Source organism: Pseudophryne corroboree, chromosome 10, assembly GCF_028390025.1.
Source record: "Pseudophryne corroboree isolate aPseCor3 chromosome 10, aPseCor3.hap2, whole genome shotgun sequence".
NCBI lineage: Eukaryota > Metazoa > Chordata > Amphibia > Anura > Myobatrachidae > Pseudophryne > Pseudophryne corroboree.
The window spans coordinates 46,862,657-46,889,180 of record NC_086453.1 but is presented as its reverse complement, the minus strand read 5'-3'; the positions used below and the strand labels follow the sequence as shown (position 1 = coordinate 46,889,180).

General features: G+C 42.6%; 1 protein-coding gene across 1 annotated transcript; it reads left to right on the top strand.

Annotated features, from left to right (window-relative positions):
- The first annotated feature begins 7,712 nt into the window (after positions 1-7,712).
- LOC134965183 (C3a anaphylatoxin chemotactic receptor-like) lies at positions 7,713-8,982 on the top strand. The gene has a single exon (XM_063941697.1). The coding sequence runs from the start codon at positions 7,713-7,715 to the stop codon at positions 8,655-8,657; it is 945 nt and encodes a 314-aa protein (XP_063797767.1). The 3' UTR covers positions 8,658-8,982.
- Positions 8,983-26,524: the final 17,542 nt, after the last annotated feature.

The following is a 26,524-nucleotide window of genomic DNA, read 5'->3' as shown; positions in this document are numbered from 1 at the left end:
AGAGTCTGGTTCAGGGTCGGACTGGCTCAAAGCAGAACAGGGGAAACCCTTGTTGGCCCTACTGCCTGCCCCACCTCCTCTAGGGATCAGGTTCCAGGCTGTGAACTTGAATTATACATCATGCATTTGTTACCTTATACTGCACAGGACTATGATGTATTCTCTACAGTGCATTGCCAATATTTATTTGGTATATTATCATGATTGCACTAGCAGTATCTATATATATATCCAGAGCGGCCCAGCCCATGCACTCTCTAATGGTTAGACAAACCAGTGTATTGGCTGACCACACCCCCTCTGGAGAGTGGCCACACCCATAAGCATAGGGCCTACCACTGCATTCCCCGGTGGGCCCTTCATGCCCCAGTACGATACTGGTCTGGTTGTCTTACAGACATCAGAGTATTTGTTTCCACTGCGCTTTATGTGATCACTGGTGGAATTTGTAACATTTCCTTTAAATAATCAGGTCAGTAACAGAAATACCTGTCCCCTTTGTCTGCTGGTTTTAAAATAAATTAATTGCTTTAATTCTGCCAGAAGCAACTTATGAGAGGAGAGAGTCTGTGTGCAAGGTATGTGCAGGCCTTCTTCCACATACTGGCATATGCACACTGTACACTCTGGCATGGTGCAAGAGCAATCTGGCCATGTTCATGTCTCTAGGATAATAGTGCCACTGCCCTTCTTTCCCATGATTTATCTACTGCACATGCAGCAGAGCAATTTTCCACAAATAGAGTATACTGTATTTACTAGATGAAGGGTGTGCGGTGTGTGACCCACTTGACTCAGAGGCTCATCTGCCCACACACCATGCCCTCCACTCTTTTCATGCCTCTAGTACATGTCCAAAGAGCATAAGTGATTTCCAGTTTCTATCAATTTTATTTTCTCTATGTCATTGCCAACTAATTTTTCAAATCTCTTGAAATAACTGTGTGTTTAGGGTAAAACAGATTATGTTTAATAGATGTGTGTTTATATTAGAGATGTACATAGACCCCTGTGTATTGGTTTGGTATTTGAAAAACACCCTCAACTATTTTGGTTTTGGATTTCTTTACAACTGATAAAACATTGATAAAAGCATGTCATTTTGACCTGATTTTGTTCTTACATTATCAATAACATCAATAAATGGAATTTCCATTCATTTGCAGTCAATTTTGACATCCTTATAGCTCACATAATTCTTTTCACCAATATTGTCTAAAGGCTGCAGTAAGCTGGTTGGCTAAAGTGACAGAGCAGCAGCACAAACACACGCCAGTTTAAACAAATATAACACATCTATGAAATATTGCTGCACAGCAGTCTCAGATATGATGGCAGATTAATAAACCATATGACCCAATAGAATGTTTTCATTAGTCAAGAACTGGATCAAAAGCATGAGGACAGTGCAAGGAAATGGAGATGCAGTATTTCTGTAGAGGAAGCCAAGTAAAAGCCTTGATTGATTGATTGATTGATAATCTAAGAAAATAAACAAAGACAACGGAAAAAAATAAAAACCAAGAATCCAAATGTGAGTATTCTAATGCAATTGCAATCTGATCCATACAGCAAATCATAGGCCTCAGGAGTCAAGACTATGCAAAAGATTCAAATTGCCTTGTGTAAAAAGATCAACAAAGTGAACCAAAATACATTATTATACTGTATATATTTATTATACTCTGCCAGTCAAACACACACAAGAAAGAATGAGACAATTGATGAGCTGGGAAAAAATGGTTTTGTAAGAGACAGAGGGGGTCATTACAAGTTGATCATAGCTGTGCTAAGTTTATCACAGCTACGATTGTTAACTCAGACATGCGGGGGGACGCCCAGCACATGGCTAGTCTGCCCCGCATGTCAGTGCTGGCCTCCCCGCACAAATACAAAAGCATTGCACAGCGGTGATGCCATTGTATTTCAGGAGTAACTGCCGGCCAGCGCAGCTCCTGCAGCTGGCCGGGAGTTGCTTGTCACTCCCGCTGGCCGCAGCAGCTGCGTGAGACGTCACGTGGCCTACCCCACCAACGGTCCGGCCATGCCTATGTTGGCCGGACCGCTCCCCCTAAACGGCGGCTTAACGCCACCGTTCAGCCCCCTCCCACCCAGCGACAGCGACAGAGGTAATTTCTATATAGATTGAATGTGGAGATACCGATTGGATGAATATAAACATGTGATATAGACACATGACTTTTCAGTTCTGTTCTATAGAAATCTGTATACATATATATATATGATTATAAAAACTGTAGTATCGAATACAGATAACATAGCCACGACTAGTGGAATTAGATACCATACTATGGATGTAAAAAACAAAGCACGATTGTAGAACCAATTCTAATAATAAACTAAGGGCAAGGATGCCGCTCTGAGAGTCCGATCACGTGACCTGATTTGTACTCAAACTAAGGGCAATGATGTATTTCCGGAAGTCTGCGCCGATCACGTGGATGAATGCAAGGAACATCCGGTCACGTGACCGGGATCTCTAACAAGCCCAACCAATAATCTTGAGACATGCGTTCCACACACAGGAAACTCATACATGAGGTCATGTGACCGACAGCTCCAAGCAGGAAATGCTTGTATTTTTTATAATATGTACATAATAAATAAATATTAAAAGTACTTTTGATTTACATATACATTTGTCTCCTTTTAATACAAATATTTTAAGCTGGATATGGTTTTCTTTTTTAAAGTATTATGTTATTTGCAATGAATCTCAGCTGTAAACAATGGGCAATTAGCACAGCCTTTAAAAAGGGCACTCTCTCAATGGGCACACATATCTTGATAAAGCTGTTGGTACAGCAAAACGCATTGGTAGAGAGGATCAGGACACTTCTGATTTTCCATCCAACCTGGAATACGCCTAGAAGTCCACCAGTTTGCATAAACGGGGAATATGCAGTCATCCGCAAAGGTGCACAAGCCCTAGATTTCAATAGGACTAAGCTCTGTCCGGAATCAAGCATTCAAAGGTCTGTTTCTGTTAGGGTCTCCTGTCCTGTGCTGCCACGTCGTCATGGCAACCGGGAGACAAGTGCTAGCGGAGTAACCTGAGCGCAGCTGATACTCCGGTTCGGGTCTTTTGCTGTGCAGTGGTTACAGGCTCTGTGCACGGCAGGGGATCCGGTGCTGGTTTTTGTGCTCACAGTCTGTGAGGTCTGAGTGGGGCGTGGACAGCACCTGCTTTATAAACCCTCTTCTCAGGTTAAGCAGATGCTGCTGAATCTTTGTTGGTTAGTCAGTTTCTGAAAGTTAGCCAGTACTGTGTAACTTTGTATTTGTTTGTTGCTTACTGCAAATAGGCCTTGGGATTTGGTACTACACTCTGCCAATCCAGACCTAGCAGTAAGACTGGAGTCAGTCGTTTAACTTGCTGGGGTTCTTTTGCTACTCTGTGAACTTAGCAAGTTTGCGGCTGTATTCTCAGACTTGCCTACCAAAATCATTTCTCACTGTGCAAGGTGTTCAGGTGTCAGCTTAGTGGCAGTAAGCTGAATCAGTGCACTGCAAGTGAGGACCAGGATTGTGGAGACTCTCCTTGTGTCTATTATTCCATCTCTGACCAAGGAGTTTACTGCCACACCCGTTGGTAACCCTTTAGGGTTTTGCTGTTGCCCTTAGCAACAGCATTTTGGATTCTCTACGTATTAAAACACAACATCTCGCTTCATTCCATCTGAGCATTTCTAATACTAGGGAGACACCCAGTTTCTTAGCCTCTGGGCTTCTCTGTTCACTTTGTGTTTATTTTGTTACCCTATCACCTTCTGTGTACGTAATGTCATATTCCCCAGTCTGTCTTTGAGTTCATTTGTTTTGCATCCCTCTCCGTTCAGACACCAGTACATTCCTGCAGGCACTGGTGTGCATAACAGTTTCTACACTTCATGTGGACTGTGACTTGTCAGTATTGAATCTGTCCCCAGGACTGTGGCACTTTTCCATGGACTCTTTTCAGTTGAATATGTCTGGCCTCTATGTGTGGTAATATACCAACAGAAACTGCTGTGCTTGCCCTAATATTACAATTGATATTTTAATCTACTATCCATTTTTTTAAATAATATTTGTTTATTTGTTGCAACAATTTTCTATGTAATAATACACATTTGCTTTTTCACATCCAGTTTTTAGCGCTGTACTGTATCTTTGTATTGCTCTTTTCGGGGACTAACTATCCCTTTAAACAGCTGCTTAAGGTCAAGCATCTCATTTTTACTAGCGCCGGGCCCATTACCTAGGTAATTTCTTTACACATCTTCCCCAGTACACACTGGAGGATGGGCAGTATAAGAACACCAAGCGAGTTTGTACAACAGATCCAAAATACCTTTTGTTTCTCCCAGTATTCAACAGACCTGTGTAAGATGCTCATTTTTACATTGTCATTAATGTAATCTTCCACCAATCTAAATATGGTTACTGTATCAGATTGAGTCAGTATATAAGCACAATTCATTCAAACTTGACCAGATGTCACAATCTTGTTGTTTCTCTTTGGTGCACTGAGTTGACTGATCTTCACTAGTGAGTCTCTTGGGCAAGGTCAGTTTTTTCTGACTTCAAGATTTGCAGGAGAAGCTGAAGCAGGAGAAATTGTCATGTAATGTGCCACCCGAGCTGGGAATCTTGGATAGGCAAGGAGTTAGCCTTTGCAAACTAGATACAGGAGGCCAACCTCCAATCATTAATGAGGATGTTGTTAATGAAGGTTGTTGCACAGAAAATTACTTGTGCTGGGATGTATCCATGCTGCTGGTAGCTGCTGTTGGACAGCCTAATATTGTTTGACAGGATTTTTCAGATTTTGATAAATAATTATCATGAACTAATTTTTATGAATGTCTGCAAGATGTACTTGGAAGTAGAGATGTGCACTGACCCTTGTGTTTTGGTTTTGGATCTAGATTCATCTATGTTTTTGTAAAATCACCTTCACAAGTTTTGGTTTTGGATCTTTATTTTTACTTTTTTTTTTTAAATATCAGAAGAGCTAAAATCATGTTGGGCCTGTTTTTGTTCCTTAGTTTTTAACCTCAATAATATTGAGTTCCAGTCATTCCAGACAATTTGGAACACCTCACAGCACACAATATTGTTCTCCAATATAGGCCTAAGGCTGGCTGGCTAAAAGAAGCAACATAGCAGTAGCACAAACACAGTGCAGTTTTAAAGACTACAGCACATGTATACAAACTTACCACACAGCCGTGGCATACAGGATGGCAGTTTAATGAACTATACGACCCCATAGAGACTAAGAATGCATTCATTAGCCAAGAACAAGATCAGAGGCTTAAAGGGGGGTACTCTCCAAGCAATATTCTAAGCAATCTGACTAGATTGCTTAGAATTTCAGCATTATCGCTCCATGTGTACCCCCGTCAGTGATAGAGATGCGCAACCCCACGCATCACTATCGCTGCTTCTAGATTGGCCTGCATGCAGGCCAATCTAGCGGGTCGCTCACTTCATCCGCTGGGTGAAGTGAGCGCCCCCCCCCCATCTCCCCCCGCACGCTCAGCACAGATTGCGCTCTGCTGAGCGGCGGGAGAGATGTGTGCTGAGCAGTTCGCTCAGCACACATCTCTCCTGCATCGGCCCGTCTATATGGGCCTTAAGGGAAATGGAGGTGGAAGGCATGTTTTTTGATTGATCGATTGATTGTTGATTGATTGATTGATTGATTGAATGAATTAATGATTAGTTAATTTCAATATTTTTTTATTTTGAAAATGTAAGATAGGGATTTGCTGACTTGGAGTTTGCAACTCTGTTGCTATTCATTTTTATGGCTTCTCTTCATCCCTTGTCAGGAGTCTTTGGCTATTAACATTCCTCTTCAACTCTTGTCAGGAATCCTTGGCTATTAGCATTGCTCTTCAACCATTGTCAGAAATCCTTGGCTATTGTGATTGATCTTCAACCCTTGTCAGGAATCCTTTGCTCTTGCATTGACATTCTATTATTTTCTGGTTAAAATGTGTTGTAAATTAGTACTCCAGTAGAGCAATAACCAATAAAAATGTTTTTCTATGCCCCCCCAAAATACAACCCATTATAAAAAGAAAAGTGTTGCAAGATGCAATTGTCCTTGGGCCTTCCCACCCACTCCCTATCTTGGACAAACTTACTCTCCTCAGGAATGCAAACACACAGTTTGTTCTTCAGCCTTAGTGTTTTTCTCTTTTTCCAGCACTGATATGTCTGTTTTAAAGGTGACACCGCAACCTCTTTTCTTTAACATTGAATAATATTTACTGATGTGTCAAAGTTCATCCTATATTCTATTCAAAGGAAAAACATCTTGTTTGCCGCAAATATTGTGCCTTTGGCTGTGCACATTCATATGCAACCACTTCCATAGTAATGCATGGTGGATACGCACACTGCGACTAGTCACGGCAAGGTGTGACAAGATGAATCTGCACACATGTGTAGATTTCAGGTACCTTTCTTAAACTTTGTGTCGCCTGGACCACCTTAAGTAGATACTGATGTACTATCACAATGACTGGCTGCAGCCACAGCACTAGTACTGGGTTGCTGCTCCTGCTCTTCTATTGACTAATACATTTTTACTCACAGCACTATTAGTAACAGTGGCACCTGCTTAATGTTATTTACAGTATAGCACCTGAACAACAACATATTTTTTTACACTGTAAGTAATAATGGCCCCTACTGAACATTATTTTTATTTTCTTAAGAATAGTGTCTGAGCTACATCAAAATATGTTTCATTTATTAATTTGAAATTATTAATTAAAAATTATTTCCCTAATATTGACACAGTCACACGACTGCAGCCCACAGCTCTACATTGATGACACTGAGTCTGAGGGTGACTCTATATCACACTGCCCTTAATCACAGTCACAGTAGCTCTTAATTATTTATTGACACTCACAGTTGCCCTTATTCATGTAGAGCAGGCTTTTTCAACCAGTGTGCCGTGGCACTATGTTACCTATGCCTTGAAGAGGCGCCGATGTGATATCATAGGTCACGGCCGCTGCGTCTCACCACCCAGCCAGCCCACCTGCCTGCATACGCATCTTCCAGTTCCTGCCTGCATACACAGCTTTCCTTGCCCACCCACATCCACACCTGCCCGACTGCCCACTGCTCAGTATCTGCAGCACTCCACTATAAACAGCCCCCGCCAGTGAGGGACAGGGAGGAGGACAGCTGACCGGTAGGGGCTAATATTTGTTATTTTATTTCTCCTGTGGGGAACAATAGGATTTCAATAGGATTTATGTGGAGAGAATAAGAATTTATATGGATTTATGGTGGGAACAATGTGAATAAATAATGTGGGGAGCAATAGGATTTATGTGGGGAGCAATGTGATTGTTTTTTCTGTGTAGGCCAATGCATGTGTGGATTTTTATATTATTGTGAGGGCCAATGTGTGCTTTTTGTTTTTTTCTGTGGGGAACTGATGGTGTGCCTTGGGAATGTTAAAATATTGTTTGGTGTGCCGCGAGTAAAAAAAAGGTTGAAAATCACTGATGTAGAGTGTTGGGGAAAATAGTATGCAGGATGTAAGTAATGGAAAGTCAGCAATTCTAAGTTTCACTTCCAGCATGGTACTTGTGTGCTTTACGTTAAACTCAGAATGCACAGAGAAAATAATTATATCCCCCTTTGTGCCCCAATCTGTTTTCAGGACAACATCCACCATGGGCAGTGATTGGCCTCCTGATGCACATTTCTCTGAAGAAAATGAATTGTTAACACTCAATCAAATACTGTCAATCATTTTCTATAGTCTCACTTTTATTTTGGGAATTCCAGGAAATGGCTTAGTGATCTGGATTGCCGGTTTTAAGATGAAGAATGTCAACGCTGTGTGGTTTCTCAATCTGGCAATAGCTGATTTCATATGCTGTATAATTCTGCCTTTGAAAATTGCAGACTGGGCTATGTATTTAAAAGGAGATTTTGCCTATACATTATGTCAAGTCAGTACCGGTATACTGTTTATAACCATGTGTGCTAGTGTAAATTTTCTAGTCGCCATGAGTATTGATCGCTGTGTATCGATAATGTGGCCAATTTGGTCTAAGATTCACATAACACCAAAATGTGTCCGCAACTCTTCAGTAATAATTTGGTGTTTGAGTTTGATCTTGAGTCTTCCTCATGTGATCTTTAACAAACTGTATTTTGATATTTCAGAGTGTTCAGGTAAACTTGTCCTTGCTGTATCTTCCTCTTATATTACCAATATGAAAATCACCAGATTGGTTACCATGTTTGTGATCCCTTTCACTTTCATTATAGTGTGTTATTTGCTAATATTTTTCAAGCTTATAAAAGTTAAAAGACCAAATAAGTCTCAGCGTCCATACAGGATTATCACAGCAGTTGTGATGTGTTTCTTTATCTGTAGGTTTCCATATTACACTTTGCCATTAATACCAATACATACCGCATTTTTGGAGAGAGGTAATACAGTGTATGTAATGTGTGTCTGCCTGGCTTACTTCAACAGTTGCATTAATCCCATCCTCTATGTCTTCATTGGCCAAGACTTTAAAAAGAGTTTAATGCATTCAATACCATCCAGGCTGGAAAGCGCTCTCACCGAGACCTCTCAGCTGTCTCAGAAAAGAGAGTTCTAGTAGAGTTTTATCCAATAGGAAAGATTAAAATACACCCAACTCACTGTTATGTTACACATTCACCATTTCAAATGAAAGGGAAAATAAATCCCCAAGTAGATCTTCTTGTATTGTACAGAAGGATGAACAAAAGGGAAATGTGAAAATAAAGCAAAGTATTTATGGTATAATTCAGGATGATACAGTATGAACAAGACAGTATACTAAACTTACAGGTACCAGAAGGTGGAAACTCCTTGAAACTATATAGAAAGCATGCACATGAGCTACCATGGGTATCTGAATCATATTATTGATAGGTATCTCTAGTTTACAAGATTTAATGTCAACTACAGAATATATTATGTAACCTTATAATTGTTTCACTTCATTGTTAGCATGCTTATAATTATCATATTTCACTAATTAATATGATGCAATGTATACTTTACATAATTCTTTATTTGTCAGACTTTTCTAGTTAGCATAATTATTATTGTCAGGATTTACCAGTTAAAATGAAGTAAAGTACAGTTTATACAGGCTTATAATTGTCACGTTTCACTGATTAACATTCTGTACTTGAACATGACGTAGGTAAGTTTTGCAGCTCATATTAGAGCCGTAACCACACATTTTATCACCGTGGGCACTAGCAAATCCTCAGCTCCCCTTTGCTATTTTGTAGTCTCTCCTGGTGGTGAGACATGTATGGCACACCTTTGCTATGACCCTGTTAGTAATTTGGGCAATCTATCTGTTATTTTCTGAGGTGTATGATACAGCTGCTTCCTGTAGTTCTGTAATGTCATTAATAAGTTCCTTGTTATAAGGAGCAAGTATGGTGGAGCGAACAGCAGAGACACAGACACTGTCAGTGCAAGCTCAGGTATGAGTATTGTTCCCTGTACTACAGATGGTTCCTCCGTTTTCTTGACTGTTTATGCACCTAGACGGAGGTTTAGTCATGCCTAGGTAATAGCTTAGGTTGCTGAGTTTAATCACGGACAGGCGCGTTGAGGCATGACTAGATACTCAGCATGCAATACACATCTCCACCACTGGGTGGCTAATGCTTCACTAATCCAGTACTTTAGTTTGAATAGTTGCTGATTGATCTACAGTAAAAGCTCTGGCAAATGGTCAGTGATGACTGTAATGCTAATATACAGTCCTGTACTGCATAGTGTACACACAGATGGTGACCAATGGTAAGACGGACAGAGTAAAAAAGAAAAAATAGTTTATTCAGATGCAAACAAATGTGTTAAAACACTTTTGTATGCAGACGCAACTAATGTGTGAACACTTGTGTATGCCGACACAACTAATCTGTGAAAGGAATAATGTAGCTTATTGACTTTACAGTATGTACAGTGCACGAAATGAGCGTCCGAGTCCCCTAACAGCATAAACAAACACCAATGGGAAGGAATTGCTCTGTGCACTACTTTTATACATGAACTTGAGAATCTTCAGTGCAGTGCTGTGGGCTAGCGATGAAGGCTCCCATCTGCCACGCTGAGAGTCCCAGGTTCAATTCCCAAAGTGTCAATATTTTTTTTTGGTGTTCCTGTGACATTCACTTTATTATTATTTTTTCTGTGTAATCCATTGTAAAACATTCAAAGGAAGGGTGCACACAGGTTTCACACAAATCGGGGTAAATCTGCAGGAGTGACCCATTTGCTATCTAAAATTCACAGTGGTAATGAACACCTATAGACATACCAGTAATTATAAATCAGTGTATTCTGACGCAACTAACTGTTTCAGCAACACAGTACTGTAGATTGTCGGCGTTAGAGAATCTGTGTTGTAAGAATCTGTGTTGTACATTATAAGCTGTTCATGTTAATTAGTACTCTAATAGAAAAAACTGTACAGAGATATTAAGGACAGTGATTTGGCATCCAGGAACTTAGGGAGGAGATTTTATCTCTCTCCATTATACATAGAAAGATTAAACTTGCCACTCTACGTTAATAGCTGTTCATACTAATTAGTGCGCTACTAGCGTACTATTTATCACAAAAAGCTTGTAATGTATAGTGGCAAGTTTAATCTTTCTATGTATAATGGAGAGAGATAAAAGCTCCTCCCTAAGTTCCTGGATGACAAATCACTGTCCTTAGTCTCTCTGTGCAGTATGTTCTATTAGGGTACTAATTAGCTGTTAATGCTAATTAGTACCCTAATAGAAAATACTGTACAGAGATACTAAGGACAGTGATTTGGCATCCAGGAACTTAGGGAGGAGCTTTTAGCTCTCTTCATTATACATAGAAAGATTAAACTTGGCACTCTACGTTTCAAGCTGTTCATACTAATTAGTACACTACTAGTGTACTAATTAGCACGAACAGCTTTTAACGTGGAGTGGCAAGTTTAATCTTTCTATGTATAATGGAGAGAGATAAAAGCTCCTCCCTAAGTTCCTGGATGCCAAATCACTGTCCTTAGCATCTCTGTACAGTATTTTCTATTAGAGTACTAATTAGCATGAACAACTAATTAGTGTACAACACAGATTCTCACAACACAGATTCTCTAACGCTGACAATCTACAGTACTGTGTTGCTCAACCATTTAGTTGCATCAGAATACACTAATTTGTATTTACTGGTATGTCTATAGGTGCTTATTACCTATGTGTATTTTAGATAGCGAATGAGTCACTCCTGCAGATTTACCCCGATTTGTGTGAAACCTGTGTGCACCCTTCCTTTGAATGTTTTACAATGGATTACACAGAAAAAAAAATTATGAAGTGAATGTCATGGGAATACAAAAAAAGATTGGCACTTTGGGAATCAAACCCGGGACTCTCAGCGTGGCAGGCGGGAGCCTTCATCGCTTGCCCACAACACTGCATGGAAGAGTCTCAAGGTTATGGGTAAAAGTACTGCAAAGAGCGATTCCTTTCCATTGTTGTTCGTTTATGCCGTTAGGGGATTTGGATGCTCATTTCGTGCACTGTACATACTGTAAAGTCAATGAGCTACATTATTCCTTTCACACATTAGTTGCATCTGCATACACAAGATGCTCACATATCCCTAACATCAATAGATCATACTGTATCTGTAACTTGTTCATTTGCATCTGTATATGCTATACTATTTGCATCTGTACTGTATATACTGTTATAGACTGTATGACATAATGTAGCTTAATGTAGCGTAATGAGATGCACCAGTAAATTAGTTCTTACGCTGTAGTTCAGTATTGTATTTTAATGGAGACCACACGCTTGCGCATTGGTGAATTTAAAAAGCGACATCTGGTGGATGATCTTAGGTATTACACTCAAAGGTAACGCCAAATGCTCTGTGCGCCTCCCTTCGACTAGGTGCACCTCCTTGCACTCCGGTACGCTGTGTATGCTTGATCGTGACTAACGTCTCAGTCAGCCAAGATAACGGAGGACCCATCTGTATTCTCCCCACCCACAACACTTACCCCTCTCCAAATACTCAACCCATACACTGATATGACTCTTGCACATTTTTACAGCTGTATATATAGTACCTCTTACACACTACTGCAGTACTCACAGATACCATCCATGAGATGTATCAGTGATGTGTGGTGAGGTGAATGGTTTGGGAGCACACATGAAGATGGGTCTGAATGCTGGGACCATGTCTCACATCCTACTTACTGTAATTATCACCTCACTACACTAAGCTTTAGTGTCCTTTGAGTCTTCTAGCTGCACCCCTGTGTCTTCTCTTGCTGCTGCTGACTGAACTCTGACTACGGTGCACTTCCTGGTCACATGACACATCCAAGTGTCCATCAGTGCACAAGGCCTGCCCTCATACTCAAAGGCATACCTCTATTAGCTCCCTTTCTGTGCAGGACTCTGCCCCTGGTGTGGCAAAGAAGTATCTGACTGTAGAATCGGGGCAGAGCTGTTGCTGCCTCATCTCTCATCTCCTTGCAGCTCCAGGGATCTCCACAAAGCTGCTGGGTGTTAGCTATAAAAAGGATTACAATAAACAAAGTGGATGGTTTCTTTGTATTATTCTAATCATGTTTTATATAAAATTTCAGTAGTTTGACAGAGAACATGCCTTCTCTGAACGCACGTCCCTGTGCCGCCTGCTGCATTACCATATTAAAGTTATTGCTTCTGCTTCTATGCAAGCAGCAGAGATAGCAGCTCAAACCACATCTGAATGAGGGCCATTGTGCTTAGTCTGTGATTTTATACATCTTCCTTTGAAATGTAATATGCAGGGAAGGTGTAAATCAAGAAAAATGTACAGAAGTAAAAAAAATAAATAAATGTTCATGTAACACACTATCTGACTCTGTTTTCTACACAACAATATTGTTTATTTTAAAGTATCAATATATATAAAAAAGGTTATTACATCATAATCTCTGCATAGTTTAAAATAAGGTCCTTGGTAGGAGTCTGTCTATTTTTTCAGGCTATTCTCCAAAACCACTGGACGGATTTTCACAATTCTGTAGAGCATTTGTTGAGCAAGGGTTAGGTGTATGAAACCTTCATCTATGACAAAAGGGAGCCGAGCAGTGAGGATTTTAGTGAAACAAGTCAGCTCCTGTGCAAAGCCAGGGTAGGTCGCTAGTATAAGACATAAATATGTTAGAAAACATGAGGTACCTCATGAAGAATTTAGATCTACAACTGTATAAGAACTATTAATTAGTCCAATATTTTCTAAGTGGTATTACTAAATGGTTAGTGTTGCCAAGCTTGCTCCAGTTAGAATTAAAATATATATGGTATCAGTAAATATTCTTTAAATATACAGCAGAATTTTAGAAAGGACAATGAGTCCTGTGCAGTGTTACCAGAGGCTCTGGTTATTATTGTGTCCAGTGCTTCTCACTATGTCAGTACAGCTGAAGAAGGTAAAGAAGAAAAAATCCGCACAGATCATATAGGTCATTTGCTCATATCAGTCAGTTACTTCCCATTGTTTATATTCCAAAACACTTCTTAGAAAAAATTCTTGGTATTAGCCATTGATTTGGGGGGTGCTCCCTGGAATCAAGTAGTCACAGTCAAACACAAAAACAAAAGGTATTCACATTGGGGCACTCATCTGTAACTGGCTGTAATGATACAAGTTGAGTATCCCTTATCCAAAATGCTTGGGACCAGAGGTATTTTGGATATGGGATTTTTCCGTATTTTGGAATAATTGCATACCATAATGAGATATCATGGTGATGGGACCTAAATCTAAGCACATAATGCATTTATGTTACATATACACCTTATACACACAGCCTGAAGGTAATTTTAGCCAATATTTTTTATAACTTTGTCCATTAAACAAAGTGTGTCTACATTCAGACAATTCATTTATGTTTCATATACACCTTATACACACAGCCTGAAGGTAATTTAATACAATATTTTTAATAACTTTGTGTATTAAACAAATTTTGTGTACATTGAGCCATCAAAAAACAAAGGTTTCACTATCTCACTCTCACTCAAAAAAGTCCGTATTTCGGAATATTCCGTATTTCGGAATATTTGGATATGGGATACTCAACTTGTAATTCTAAATCTAGGTGCAGGACGACTCCCTGTAAAACGTAACCTTTATTATAATTTGTATAAAATACTAGTAATAGATAGCTAGCGAAGTATTCAAAGAAAATATGTGAAACAGTGAATAGTGTAAAATTTTTCTTTTGCACTATTCACTGTTTCACATATTTTCTTTGAATACTTCGCTAGCTATCTATTACTAGTATTTTATACAAATTATAATAAAGGTTACGTTTTACAGGGAGTCGTCCTGCACCTAGATTTAGAATTATCATTACAGCCAGTTACAGATGAGTGCCCCAATGTGGAATACCTTTTCTTTTTGTGTTTGATCGTAATCTAATCCCAGCTTGTGTCCCCTATTACTATTTTAGTGGGCGAACAATCTAACACATGGTGAATTCTCTTTCAAAATTATAAGAAGAACTGACATTGAAGGATCAAGAAATGATGTCTCTATGTATGCTTGACCACTACAAGTCAGTTATCATTGTGGTAACTTTTCTGACATCTAAGCCAACACCCTCTCCATCAGGGGTGGATTGGCCATAGGGCTCACCAGGAAGATTCCTGGTAGGCCGATGTGTCTCCCGTTACCAAGAGATATATAAGCTAGAGCCGACAGAGTCAGTGGATATGTTACCTATACAGATGTGGGCACTACCCTGTGCCTCACTGCATACCACCATTATAAGATGCTAAAAGTATAAAAAATGGAAAGGGACACTTCTGTATATCATAAAATGACCTGTATGATAAAGACAAGAAGGAATTATTAGTTTAGAGTCAGGCATCAAAGTGGGCTGTGCATGCAGGGCCGTTTCTAGACAATTTGGCTGCCAGTGCAAGCCGTAAAAAAAAAATCCCCCCCCCCCCCCCATAGCCATTTTAAAAAGGGTTAATATTAGCAAAAAGGGGGTGTGATCTCATTACAATGACCTCAGCCACCACAGGAAAGAAAAAAGTGCACCATAATATGCCCCACATAGTAATGCCCCTTGCACCATATGTCCCACACAGTAATGCCTCTTGCACCATATGTCTCACACAGTAATGCCTCTTGCCCATTTGTCCAACACAGTAATGTCTCTTGCACCATATTATGCCACACACAGTAATGCCCCTTACACCATATGTCCCACACAGTACAGTAATTCCCTTTGCACCATATGTCCCACACAGTAATGCCTCTTGCACCATATTATGCCACACACAGTAATGACCCTTACACCATATGTCCCACACACTAATGCCCCTTGCACCATATTATCCTACACAATGTAATACCCCTTGCACCGTATTATGACCCACACAAAAATACCCCTTGCACCATATGCCCCACACAGTAATGCTCCTTGCAACATAATATGCCTCACAGTTCAGCTCTGCTGCAATAAAATAAAGATGTGTCCACATACACCTTTTCTATTTTGCTCAATTTGGCACGTCATGCATAGCACGGCTAAGCTTCTAACATTAGTGTGTGAATTCATTTTAACATTTTTGCTTACCACAAGGGAATATGTATAAAGTAGCATATTAAAGAAGTAAATTAAGAAAAATCACAAAGCATGGCTAAATCTCTAAATCTGTCATTACAAGCCATGCCATTTGTGGCAGGCAAGAGGAAAGGTGTATGTGGACACAATGTAGGCTCACTCACATAATATGCCCCACTACTACTTGCTCATTGTCAGGGTTTTCATGACACCACCGTCTTCCTCAGCTGCTTTCCTCTCCTGCCTATAGTTAATGTCCCACCCAAAAAGGCCGCCCTCTCCTCTAACATCCTTCATTAACTGTTTCCTCTGTGGTGGTGGCCATTTTGGGATGGACATTTTCAACAGTATTCCACACAGTCAGCCAGTCTGCATGGAATACTGTGCAGACACTGGCTGCAGGTGACCCATGTGATTGCACGGCTAGCCTGGACCTAAAATCAGCCCTGTGTGCATGCATGATTATGCTGACAGCCAGAACCATATCTAGAATTTTTGGTGACATGCGACAGAAAGAGAATCGAAACCCTCCTTCTTCCCCCCCTTTTTTCCAATAAGGACATAATGTGCATGCCTCACGGGGTAAGGGCATGACAAAATTGATCCCAGAGAAAGCCCATGCTATAATGCCTCTTCCCTTATATAGTACCAGTTGTCTGCACTCTCCAAAAAATCTGGAAATGACAGGGTGCTCCACTATAGACCAGAGAGTCCAAAAATATAGAAGAATACAGAATATAAAAAATATTCCTTGTATGCACTCACCAATTTTAAAGCAGGCATTTATTTACTCACAGAATTGTTTTAAAATGCAAAAGCATCAGATTATGTCAATGTTTCAATCCCTTAAGGATTTTCATCAGGCCATTGCAGCAGTGTGATCCATTCACCAAACAACCAGGGAAGGAATATTGGAGGTTATGACGACCCATTCGCCCGCAGCGGTTCTTCGCTGCAGTGTGAATGGGTCTGGAATGCAGACGCGCGACGTGTGGCAATGATGCTTAGAGAGAAGAAAGCGGTCGCAGCAGCGACCGCAAAGAAGATAGACAGCAAGAGGGCGTTCCAGGGTGTCAACCTACCGTTTGCTGCCGTTTTCGAGGAGTGGTAAGCAAAACGCTGGTGTGTCCAGGCAAACGGAGGATGGAGGAGTGACATCAAAGCCGGCCCATCATCGCTGGATCCATTGCACAGGGTAAATATGTCTAGGGCTACTCTTGTTTTGAGTCAAACTTTTTTAGCATAGCAGGGCTGCACAAGTGATCGCAGCCCTGCTATGCTAAAATACACTCCCCCATAGGCGGAGATTAGTTGATTGCACCAGCAGCAAAAGTTGCTTGGTGCGATCAACTCGGAATGAGGGCCATTGATTGTAAGCTCAAATGAGGCAGTGGCTGATGAGAATGGTCAAAATATTCTCTGATAAAGCTGTGCCAGCAGTGAAACGCGTTGGTGATAAGACAGGGACCTTTAAACTACAAGACTCGCCTGCAATCCGATTATTGGAAACTGTGATCCCTAAGCGACAACTTCTGGGAAGACACTAACATCAGGACCTTGCTATGGTTCGATTCCCTCACTAGTACCAGCACGGGACAACTAAAACAATTGAGAGGATCTCCTTTTTCACGGAGTGCTAACCGACTGGAGGACTCACTACAGTGAACTGGTAACACCGTACAAAAATCTCCCTAGGATAAGGCTTCTTGCAATACACCCAGCATTTCAAGAATTATTCTCAAAACTTAGCAGTGTTGAATTTGGCCCTATTTTTTAATTGTGGTACCTATATTATATTTGTTTATTAATATCTGTTGCAACAGTAATTATATATCAATATGTTTGAAATTGATGACGTATGTTCTTAATAAATTTCCTAATATACACTTAACTAGTTCCTAGCGCTGAATTGTTTTTACTTTCTCTGTTTCTATTTAAGGGTCTAACTAGCCCTTCCATTCAGCAGCTTGAAGATCTACAACACCTGTCAGTGCCATCCTACCTTGGTAGTTTTTTCGCAGCGGAATATGTGTTCGCTACATAAATAACTGGTAATATATAAATAAATAAATAATAATATACATAATTTCCTCAAGTGTAAAAATAATAAAATGCATTAGGTAATCAGCTTTTAAATGATTTACTTACAAATAGAAAATGGAAAAATAGTCAGTATTTGTGGTTTTCAAGATGAACTTTTAGTTTGCTCTTACAATCCCAAGTATTGCTAAATAACATCATTTCAAAACCTCAAGTTTTCTTACATGGGTACATTTTACAGAACATGGGACCTAAATCAGCATGGATCACTATTCAGAGAAATTGCAGTTGTCTGTGAATAGAAAGGCGCCACCCGACAGGAAGAAAAAATGTCCCGTGCAAAACTGAGAATGCATCGTAGTTCGCTATTCACTCACAGATGCATATGCAATTTCCAGAACATCGAAGAATCTTTGCTGTCTGAGCAAATGTGACTGCGACTGAGACCGCCTGGAAGTGGTCTCAAAAATGCCTGGGCACGCCTGCTTTTTTTCTGACACACCCAGAAAACCCAAGGGCGTAGCCAGAACTTGGCATGTGGGCCCCTTCAAAATGTAGTTATGGGGCCCACATCCCAATGCTTCTAGAGAGACACTTCTCTGCCGCAGTTGTTAATTTTATGGCCTATAATAGTGCCCTAGCTCATTTTCTGAACCATAGTAGAGCCTTATTTAATGTAATGCCCCATAGTAGTGCTCTAGTTTCTTTTATGAATTGTTGTAGTGATTAAGTTCACCCTATGTCACATTTCAGAGCTGCCAGTACACATTATGCCGCAGAGTACCCCCAATTCACATTATGATATATAGTGCTCCCCGTTCATATTGTGCCTCATTACAGTGTCCCGGTTCATATTATATAACATTAAAATGCCCTCCAGTTCATTTTATACCACAATGAGCAGATCCAGGGGCATACCTAGATATATTGCAGGCCCCAAGGAAAAAGTTTGAAAGGACCCCTACTTACCACTCATTGGCAAAAAATGTATATAATATATGTAACTGTGACAGGGAAGGTGGCCCCTCTCAGCTCTGGGCCCCATAGCAGCTGCACTGCCTGCACCTATGGTAGCTACACCCTGTATATAACACATGTAACTGTGACAGGGAAGGTGGGCCCCTCTCAGCTCTGGGCCCAATAGCAGCTGCACTCCCTGCACCTATGGTAGCTACGCCCTTGCAGAAAACAGCAGGTTTCCACCCAGAAATGCCGGCTTTCTGTCAGTCAAACAGTGGCTACATTGCGATAACAATCTGTATGCAGATACGGATTTAGACCTCATGGGGCCCTAAGCAATGCAATGATTTGGGGCCCCCCTTCCTCAAACAATCCTCAGTGTGCCCCCCCCCTCCCCCAGTCAGGCTCCCGCTCATTGTGCTGTCCCCCAGTCAGTGTATGCTCCCCAATCTGCCCCCCGCCTGATTATAGCAAGTGGATGATAGTTGTACTAGTGTACTTAAAATCACACTGCAGGCACTGCACATAGGCAGGTTCAGGCAACTAGTCGCTGACAGCCTGCCAGGAGTATTCAGCCAGTAGAGCACTCTTACATTTTTGTCGGAAATCAGAAATGCTCTCCTGACTCCATTGTCTGTCGGTGAGCCCCCTGGGTCTTGTGGTAAATCTGCTACTGCACGGTGGCGAGTTCACTCACCTCATTTTCAGTCCTCATAGAATGGAGTCACAATAAAGGCACTGACAGTGGCTGATTTAGGGGGAAGCACCAAGGCACGTGCCCCCCTGTCATTTTTAATTGATTTTTTGTATTGATTTTTGCGCCGCTGCGTGCACCCACACCCGGCACCCGACATGTCCCCTTCCCTGTCACCTGCTGCTGCTGCTCTGCTCAAATGTGTTCCTCCTCCTCATTGGCTCCCTGGAGAAATGTGACATGTAGTCAGTTCAGAGGAGCCGAGCAGGTGGAGGAACTTCACAGATCCAGGCTGCCGCTGAGTGTCAGCACCCAGGAACAGTGCGCGGCGGTGTGCACCTGTGTAACCAGCAGCCCGCTGCCCACCCATACACAGCAGTGCAAGGGTCCGTCCGGAACAGCATCCGCCCTGCTTTCTGCCGTGAGCAGTCTTTTGTTGGGGGCGGGGGAGAGTGGGGGGTGACCTGGGGAGAATGCTGCTGCAGTGGTGTGCAGACTTTTGCTGGGGGGGACCTGGGGAGGGAGAATGATGCTGCTGGGGAGGGAGACTGATGCTGCTGGGGAGGGATACTGGTGCTGCTGTGAGCAGTCTTTTGCTGGGGGGGGACCTGGGGAGGGAGACTGGTGCTGCTGGGGAGGGAGACTGGTGCTGCTGTGAGCAGTCTTTTGCTGGGGGGGGACCTGGTGAGGGAGACTGGTGCTTCTGGGGAGGGAGACTGGTGCTGCTGGGGAAGGAGACTGGAGCTGCTGTGAGCGGTCTTTTGCTGGGGGGACCTGGGGAGATTGGTGCTGCTGTGGAGGGAGACTGGTGCTGCTGGGGAGGGAGACTGGTGCTGCTGTGAGCAGTCTTTTGCTGGGGGGAGAGTGGGGGTGACCTGGGGAGAGATGTCTACAACGTGACTTGTCCCGGAATTGATGTCAGACACCAGGGCCGTAACTAGGTGTGTGAGGATGGTGCCTTGCACACAGCGCAAATGCACTGAAGGCCACCATCAGCAGCACATCCCCCATACGGCCGTTGTTGGCAGTCAGTCAGTAGTGAAAGTTCCGCCACTGGTCTCCCTCCTCTGCAAGCAGTGGGAGCACTGCTGTATTCACAATCAGGCAGCACACACCTTCTGCGTGTCCCGGCATCACCATCCCTGAGTACTGCCAGCGCCATCATGAAGTCCCGCCGCCACTGTCCCTGACTCCCACTGCCACCATCTGACAGTAGTTATTAAGTACACTCCGTGTGAGAGTCCCGCAGGCGGCGCCGGATGTCTCCTCTGTGAAGGAGCGCAGAGTGTAGGCGCAGCTTGCAGGTCCCAGATCGGAGGAGAGTGACTGATCCGTCCGGAAGGTGGATCGTGCTGCGGAGGAGAGTGACTGAGCCATCCGAATGGTGGATCGTGCTGTCCTCCCCAGGCGAGTAACACACACACACACACAAACACATGTAAAAAGGGGAACACTGTCTGCCGTAATGTGTAAAAAGGGGGACACTGTCTGCCGTAATGTGTAATATAGGGACGCTGTCTGCCGTACTGTATAAAAAGGGGGACTGGCTGCCTTAATGTGTAAAAAGGGGGACGCTGTCTGCCGCATTGTGTAAAAAGGGGGATGCTGTCTGCTGTAATGTGTAAAAAGGGGGACGCTATCTGCCGTAATGTGGCAAAAGGGGTGCACACTACATCTGTCTTACTTGGGGGTGGGGGGCGCCAATGCCGTTCCTTGCACACAGAGCTAAAATGCCTAGTTACGGCACTGTCAGACACCCGCCCTGCAAACGCCTGGACACGACTGCGTTGGACTCACCACTCACCGAAAACGGTGAGTTGCCGCCCGAGAATGCCTTCCTGCTGTCAATATTCATGCGATCACTGCTGTGATCGCTTTCTTCGTGTTCTTGTCATCGCCTGCGCATTGCGTCCGCCGCATATGTGCAGTTCTGACCCGTTTGCACAGCTACGAAAACCAGCAGCGTACGAATGGGTCGGAATAACCCCCATAAGGTATAAGAACTAACTGTGGACCTGTACTCCCTCCAGCAGTGCATTTCGACCATAGACACACTCGATACTCACATTGAGCACTTGACCACACCCCCTCACACAATTGTTCACACCCACTGAAACTTGGCCACACCCACTCCACTTCTAACTACACCCCTCCTTGACACACAACCACTTATGGTGCTCCACCTGTAATTTTTTTTCTGGATCCGCCCCTGGGCACTGATATATAGTCAATACAGTCACAGACTGAGGGGTGCAATAATGGATATTATAAGAGATGGGGGACATGCTAATAGGGGATGTGGTCATGCTACAATCAGTGAGGGGGGGACTGATACATAATGCACGCACCATACCTTATAATACTGATTCTTACACCCATTTACATTAGTGATGACTGCATCATATACAAGTGCCTCTCCCCCCCTTACTGATTGTAGCAGCATAGTTGCATACCTCCCAACATGTGTCACCCATAGAGAGGGACATCTGCGCTCTCCCACCTACCCGAAAAAAGGATGTGGCCTATGGAAAAGGGGCGTGACTTCAAGGAAGAGTCCACAAATGCGAGCCACGCCCCTGTTTTCATCACTAAGGAGGCATGCCTCAGTGAGTTGCTGGCATGCCCCCTCTCCCTCTGTCTCCAATGAATAGACGCTGTGTGCATGCGCACAGCATCCATTTTCCGCTGCTCTGATGGGACCCTCCCAACTGCCTCCCGCCCACCACAGGACACTGTGCCTGTGGGTGGGACAGTGGGACAGTCCCATTTTTTTGGGACAGTTGGGAAGTATGTAGTAGGTTCCTATCCTTTGTAATACCCATTATTACACCCCTCAGCCAGTGTGACTGTACTGATTTTATATTAGTGCCCCACTGATTGTAGCAGGCATATCCCATACATGGCAGTACTTAAAATAGAGTATAATAGCATATTGATATATCACCAATCAGTTTGTGCCTTCCCCCCCCAGCCATGATTGTAGCAAGTGAATGTACTTAAAATAAAACTGATCACCTCTTCACCTTCCCCCATACCCAATACACTGGAAGACCTCCTGTTTTTGTCTCTGTGCACATCCTGGCTCTTCTCTCTAAGCATCTGACTTCAAACACACATGTGTCATGACTGGCCACACGCACCGTACTGCAGGACTGGAGACACAGGCATGTGCTGGAGCCGGCACCCAGAAGATGTCTAATCACTGTCAGCCTGAAGGAAGTATTCAGCCAGTCCAGTTCTCTGACAATTTTGGTAAAACTCGTGGTCTGCCAGAAATGCCCTTTATGCAGCCTTGTCAGCGAGCCCCTTGGGACCAGCAGGGCCCCCTAGAACCTACAGGGCCCTAAGCAGCTGCTTTGGTTGCCTTGTGGTAAATTTTCCACTGTCTGTATGCATTTTCTGTCACTATTGTATGCAGTCGTTCAATAATCACTCAATTTGCAAATTCTCTGAGTAGCAATCCATGCTGAATTAGGCCCATAATCTCCTGTTACTTCAACACAATCTCCACTTACTCTCAGCTCAGTAAACATTCCATTCCTAATAGCAAAGCTATTAAAAATGTTATACAATCAAGAATTCTGCACACAAACTTCTGGTGCATAAACTAAGATTACTACTGATTGATTTCGGCATTTAAAACATACTTTGAGAAGATCAAAGTTTCATTCAATGACTGTGGAGCTACATACGGAATTGTATGTGATATGTTGCTCTGCTGCTGGAAGTGAATGAGGAGCTCTCTCATGCAAGTAGAACACTTTTAAGAATAGAAAAGTTCCAATGTGTGGTTTAGGGGCTGATTTATTAAGCTCGGTGGAGTGATAAATTGGAAGGTGATAAATGACCGGCCAGTCAGCTCCTAACTGTCATTTTTCAAACCCAGCCTGTGACATGGTATTTAGGCTCTGATTAGCTGGTGCTTTATCACCTTCCACTTTATCACTTCACCGAGCTTAATAAATCTGCCCCTTAGTTACATCCAAAGCCGTAACTAGACACAGTAGTAAAGTGCACAAGATGTTAACAGATTTTGTAAAATAGAAATGGCAAGAATTCTAGTTGTACCACCTAATTCAGGCCATCTGGCCATAAGGTTCCAGTTTTGTTTATCTGTCCCTCCCAAACAGATCCTGCATAATCTGCCTCTTCTTTGTGTACTCTTTTTCTTTTAATAAATATCTTTATTTGAAGCATCAGCTACAAAAATTACACAATGTGCAAAAACAAAGAAAAGAAGATGTTACAAACATCATAGTATCATACAAAGCATATACTTCGGTGAACAGCAGAGCCGTAACTAGGGTGGTACAATGTGTCATGTGGCACAGATGGCAGTGGGGCAGGGGGCACAGCTCGGTGGCACCTCTCAGTATTTTATTTTAACCATTTTTACTTTTAGTTTCCCATGCTTTGATCTCCCAGCCACCCATTTTTCCTTAGTCTCTAAGCACTTTTAGTCACATCCTCCTCTATTTAACAAGCACATTTAAAATACTGTCATACCCAGAACTAGAACCCATAGCCTCTCAACATTGCCTCACATTGTAGCAAACTTGCCTACTGTCCTGTATCCTCCGAAAATCAGGTTACTCTCCTGGCACCCCGGAAGGGTAGGCAAGTCTCCTGACATTTGTGCACCCCAGGACCCAGCTGCCCACTATGCTAGTAAAGTGTGTAGTCCGAGTGGTCAGTAATGGTTCTTGCTGAATCCCATCATCATAGAAACGCCCACTCCTGTATAATGCTGGTAATCTCAGTATTATATAGTGGGGGCATGGCTACAATGACGTGTCTCGGGCACCACACCCCTGTACCATCCCTAATCTTTATCCTGCCTCCAAGTAACACATCATCGCCCCCGCACCGCCCCCTCCCAACCATTGACTCGGCAAGTATGCATTGCAGTCAGACACCTTACTCATGGAGCTTTTTGCTCCTGTATTGGTAAACCTGCAAATTCTAACTACAGTATGTGAGGCTTGTAGAGACACATGATACTTTTGTAAAAATAATCAGCATTGCAGCTGAGCAGATCTATGTAGTGTATGGCTTCAGGGCATTGGATGTCTAGGTACACACTATATAGAGCTGCTTAGTTGCAATGGTTTAATACTGACAATTACAAGCTTCATATGGTTAGAATTCACTTGCTCTGAATGCAGGGGCAGATAGTTCTATCAGTAAGGTGTGCGATGGAAATGTGAGAGACAATGTTGAGAAGTGATGCCTGTCAATGTGAGAGGTCCTGGGTATGACTGATAAGAAATAAGTTATATTTAAAACAAAGAATGACAAATAGCTCTTAAATTGTTAAATGCATGAATTAATTAATAAGATGATTAGTGTCCAAATCCAGTTTCTTGTAGTGTTCTGAAAGTATAGGTTGTCAGTTAAAGTATCAATTGTAGAATGGGGAAGAGGAGAGCACCACTGCTCTTTAGCACCATAAAGTCTAGTTACGGCTCTGGTTAACCGCATCAGTCAAAAATAAAAGGAAAAGAAAATGCAATGGCAATAAGCATGAACAATACTAACAGCAAACAAAACAGATATAATGGACATTTCAGGAGGTTATACAGTGAATAGGATTCAGTTAGGCACAAATACAAAGAAAAGGCAAGCTGGCGTGTGCAGGAAATACTGATGGAAATAAATAAATAAATCAGCAATATCATGAGAATGATATAGGGTCATCTTGGAGAAGAAGTCTAGTTTCTAACCACTGTGTGAAATAAAAACATTTAGGAATATGGGCTTTTGATGTGTGAAGATCATCGGCGGGATGCAGAGGCGTCGCTCTGCCCCTTTACACCCAGTGCGATGGGTTCAAAGGGGCGTGGTTTCGTGGGATGGGGCATGGCTTCACATGATGGGGCGTGGCTTCTCGGGTTGGGGCGTGGCTAGCCATCCCAACCCCATGTTTTCATCACGCCGGGGTCCGGGAGGAGCGGGCTGCCACGGGGAGTGCTCGTGTTGCAGTGCCGGCTCCTGCTCAGTGACAAGAGCCGGGTTGCTGCACTGTTGCTGCACACCCCACACCATCCTTCTGACGCCAGTGGTGGGATGTAATGGAGTCCAAGATCGCCGGAGGTCAAGGATGTGGCAGATCTTGGACTTTTTTTAAAGAGGCAATTACTTACAAGACATGATTTTGCTTGTAAATGTTTGCCCCTTTAAAAAATTGTCAACGATAGCACATCTGGTGATCGCGTTCGCCATTACATCCTGTTGAAGATTTCAAGAAACCATTGTTCTCAGCGATTCCTTAATGTTGTTTGATATATTATTATATTTATGTGCACTATTTTTACAACATTCTGGAGCGGGGACTGGAGAGACTCTTGTGTGGGCTGGGGCTGGAGAGACACTTGTGTGGGCTGGGGCTGGAGAGACACTTGTGTGGGCTGGAGAGACACTTGTGTGGGCTGGGGCTGGAGAGACACTTGTGTGGGCTGGGGCTGGAGAGACACTTGTGTGGGCTGGGGCTGGAGAGACACTTGTGTGGGCTGGGGCTGGAGAGACACTTGTGTGGGATGCGGCTGGAGAGACACTTGTGTGGGCTGGAGAGACACAAGGAGGAATGAGGCTTTGTGGGATGGGGAGCACGACACAATGGGAGAAGAGGAGCACAGCACCATGAGGCCATGACCCTCCCTGATACCATTCCCCACTTTTAGTGTGCATGTGCACCTTAGGCGCACTCAGCATTTTGCACATGAGGGGGGAGGGTTGCCTACAGCACCAAATTGGTCAAGCTCAACTCAAGTACTACCAACAGGTCATATTTTGTAGATTCTTCAATCATGAACAGGTGACTTAATTTATTTTGTTAGGTCAGTTATAGACAAAAAGCCTCAAAACATGACCAGTTGTGGACACTTGAGGGTTGGAGTTTGGAAACACTGGTATAATGCTGTACATTAAAAAAAATTAAATGTAAATATCAATCATTACTGTGCTTGGATTCCTATATAAGATCTGCTGTTCAAATAATAATAATAATAAAAAAAAAAACATTTTAAAAGCCTGACAATGTACTGTAGCACTTTGAACTTAAGTTTAAATGAATTCAGTTTAGTCATTTACTGTAACTTGAACAGGTTCAATTGCTCAAACAGACTTGAACTATAAGCTGGGCAAAACACATTTA

Bases quoted from the DNA above. Each gene is read 5' to 3' on its own strand.
- LOC134965183 (XM_063941697.1), top strand. From the start codon at position 7,713: ATGGGCAGTGATTGGCCTCCTGATGCACATTTCTCTGAAGAAAATGAA.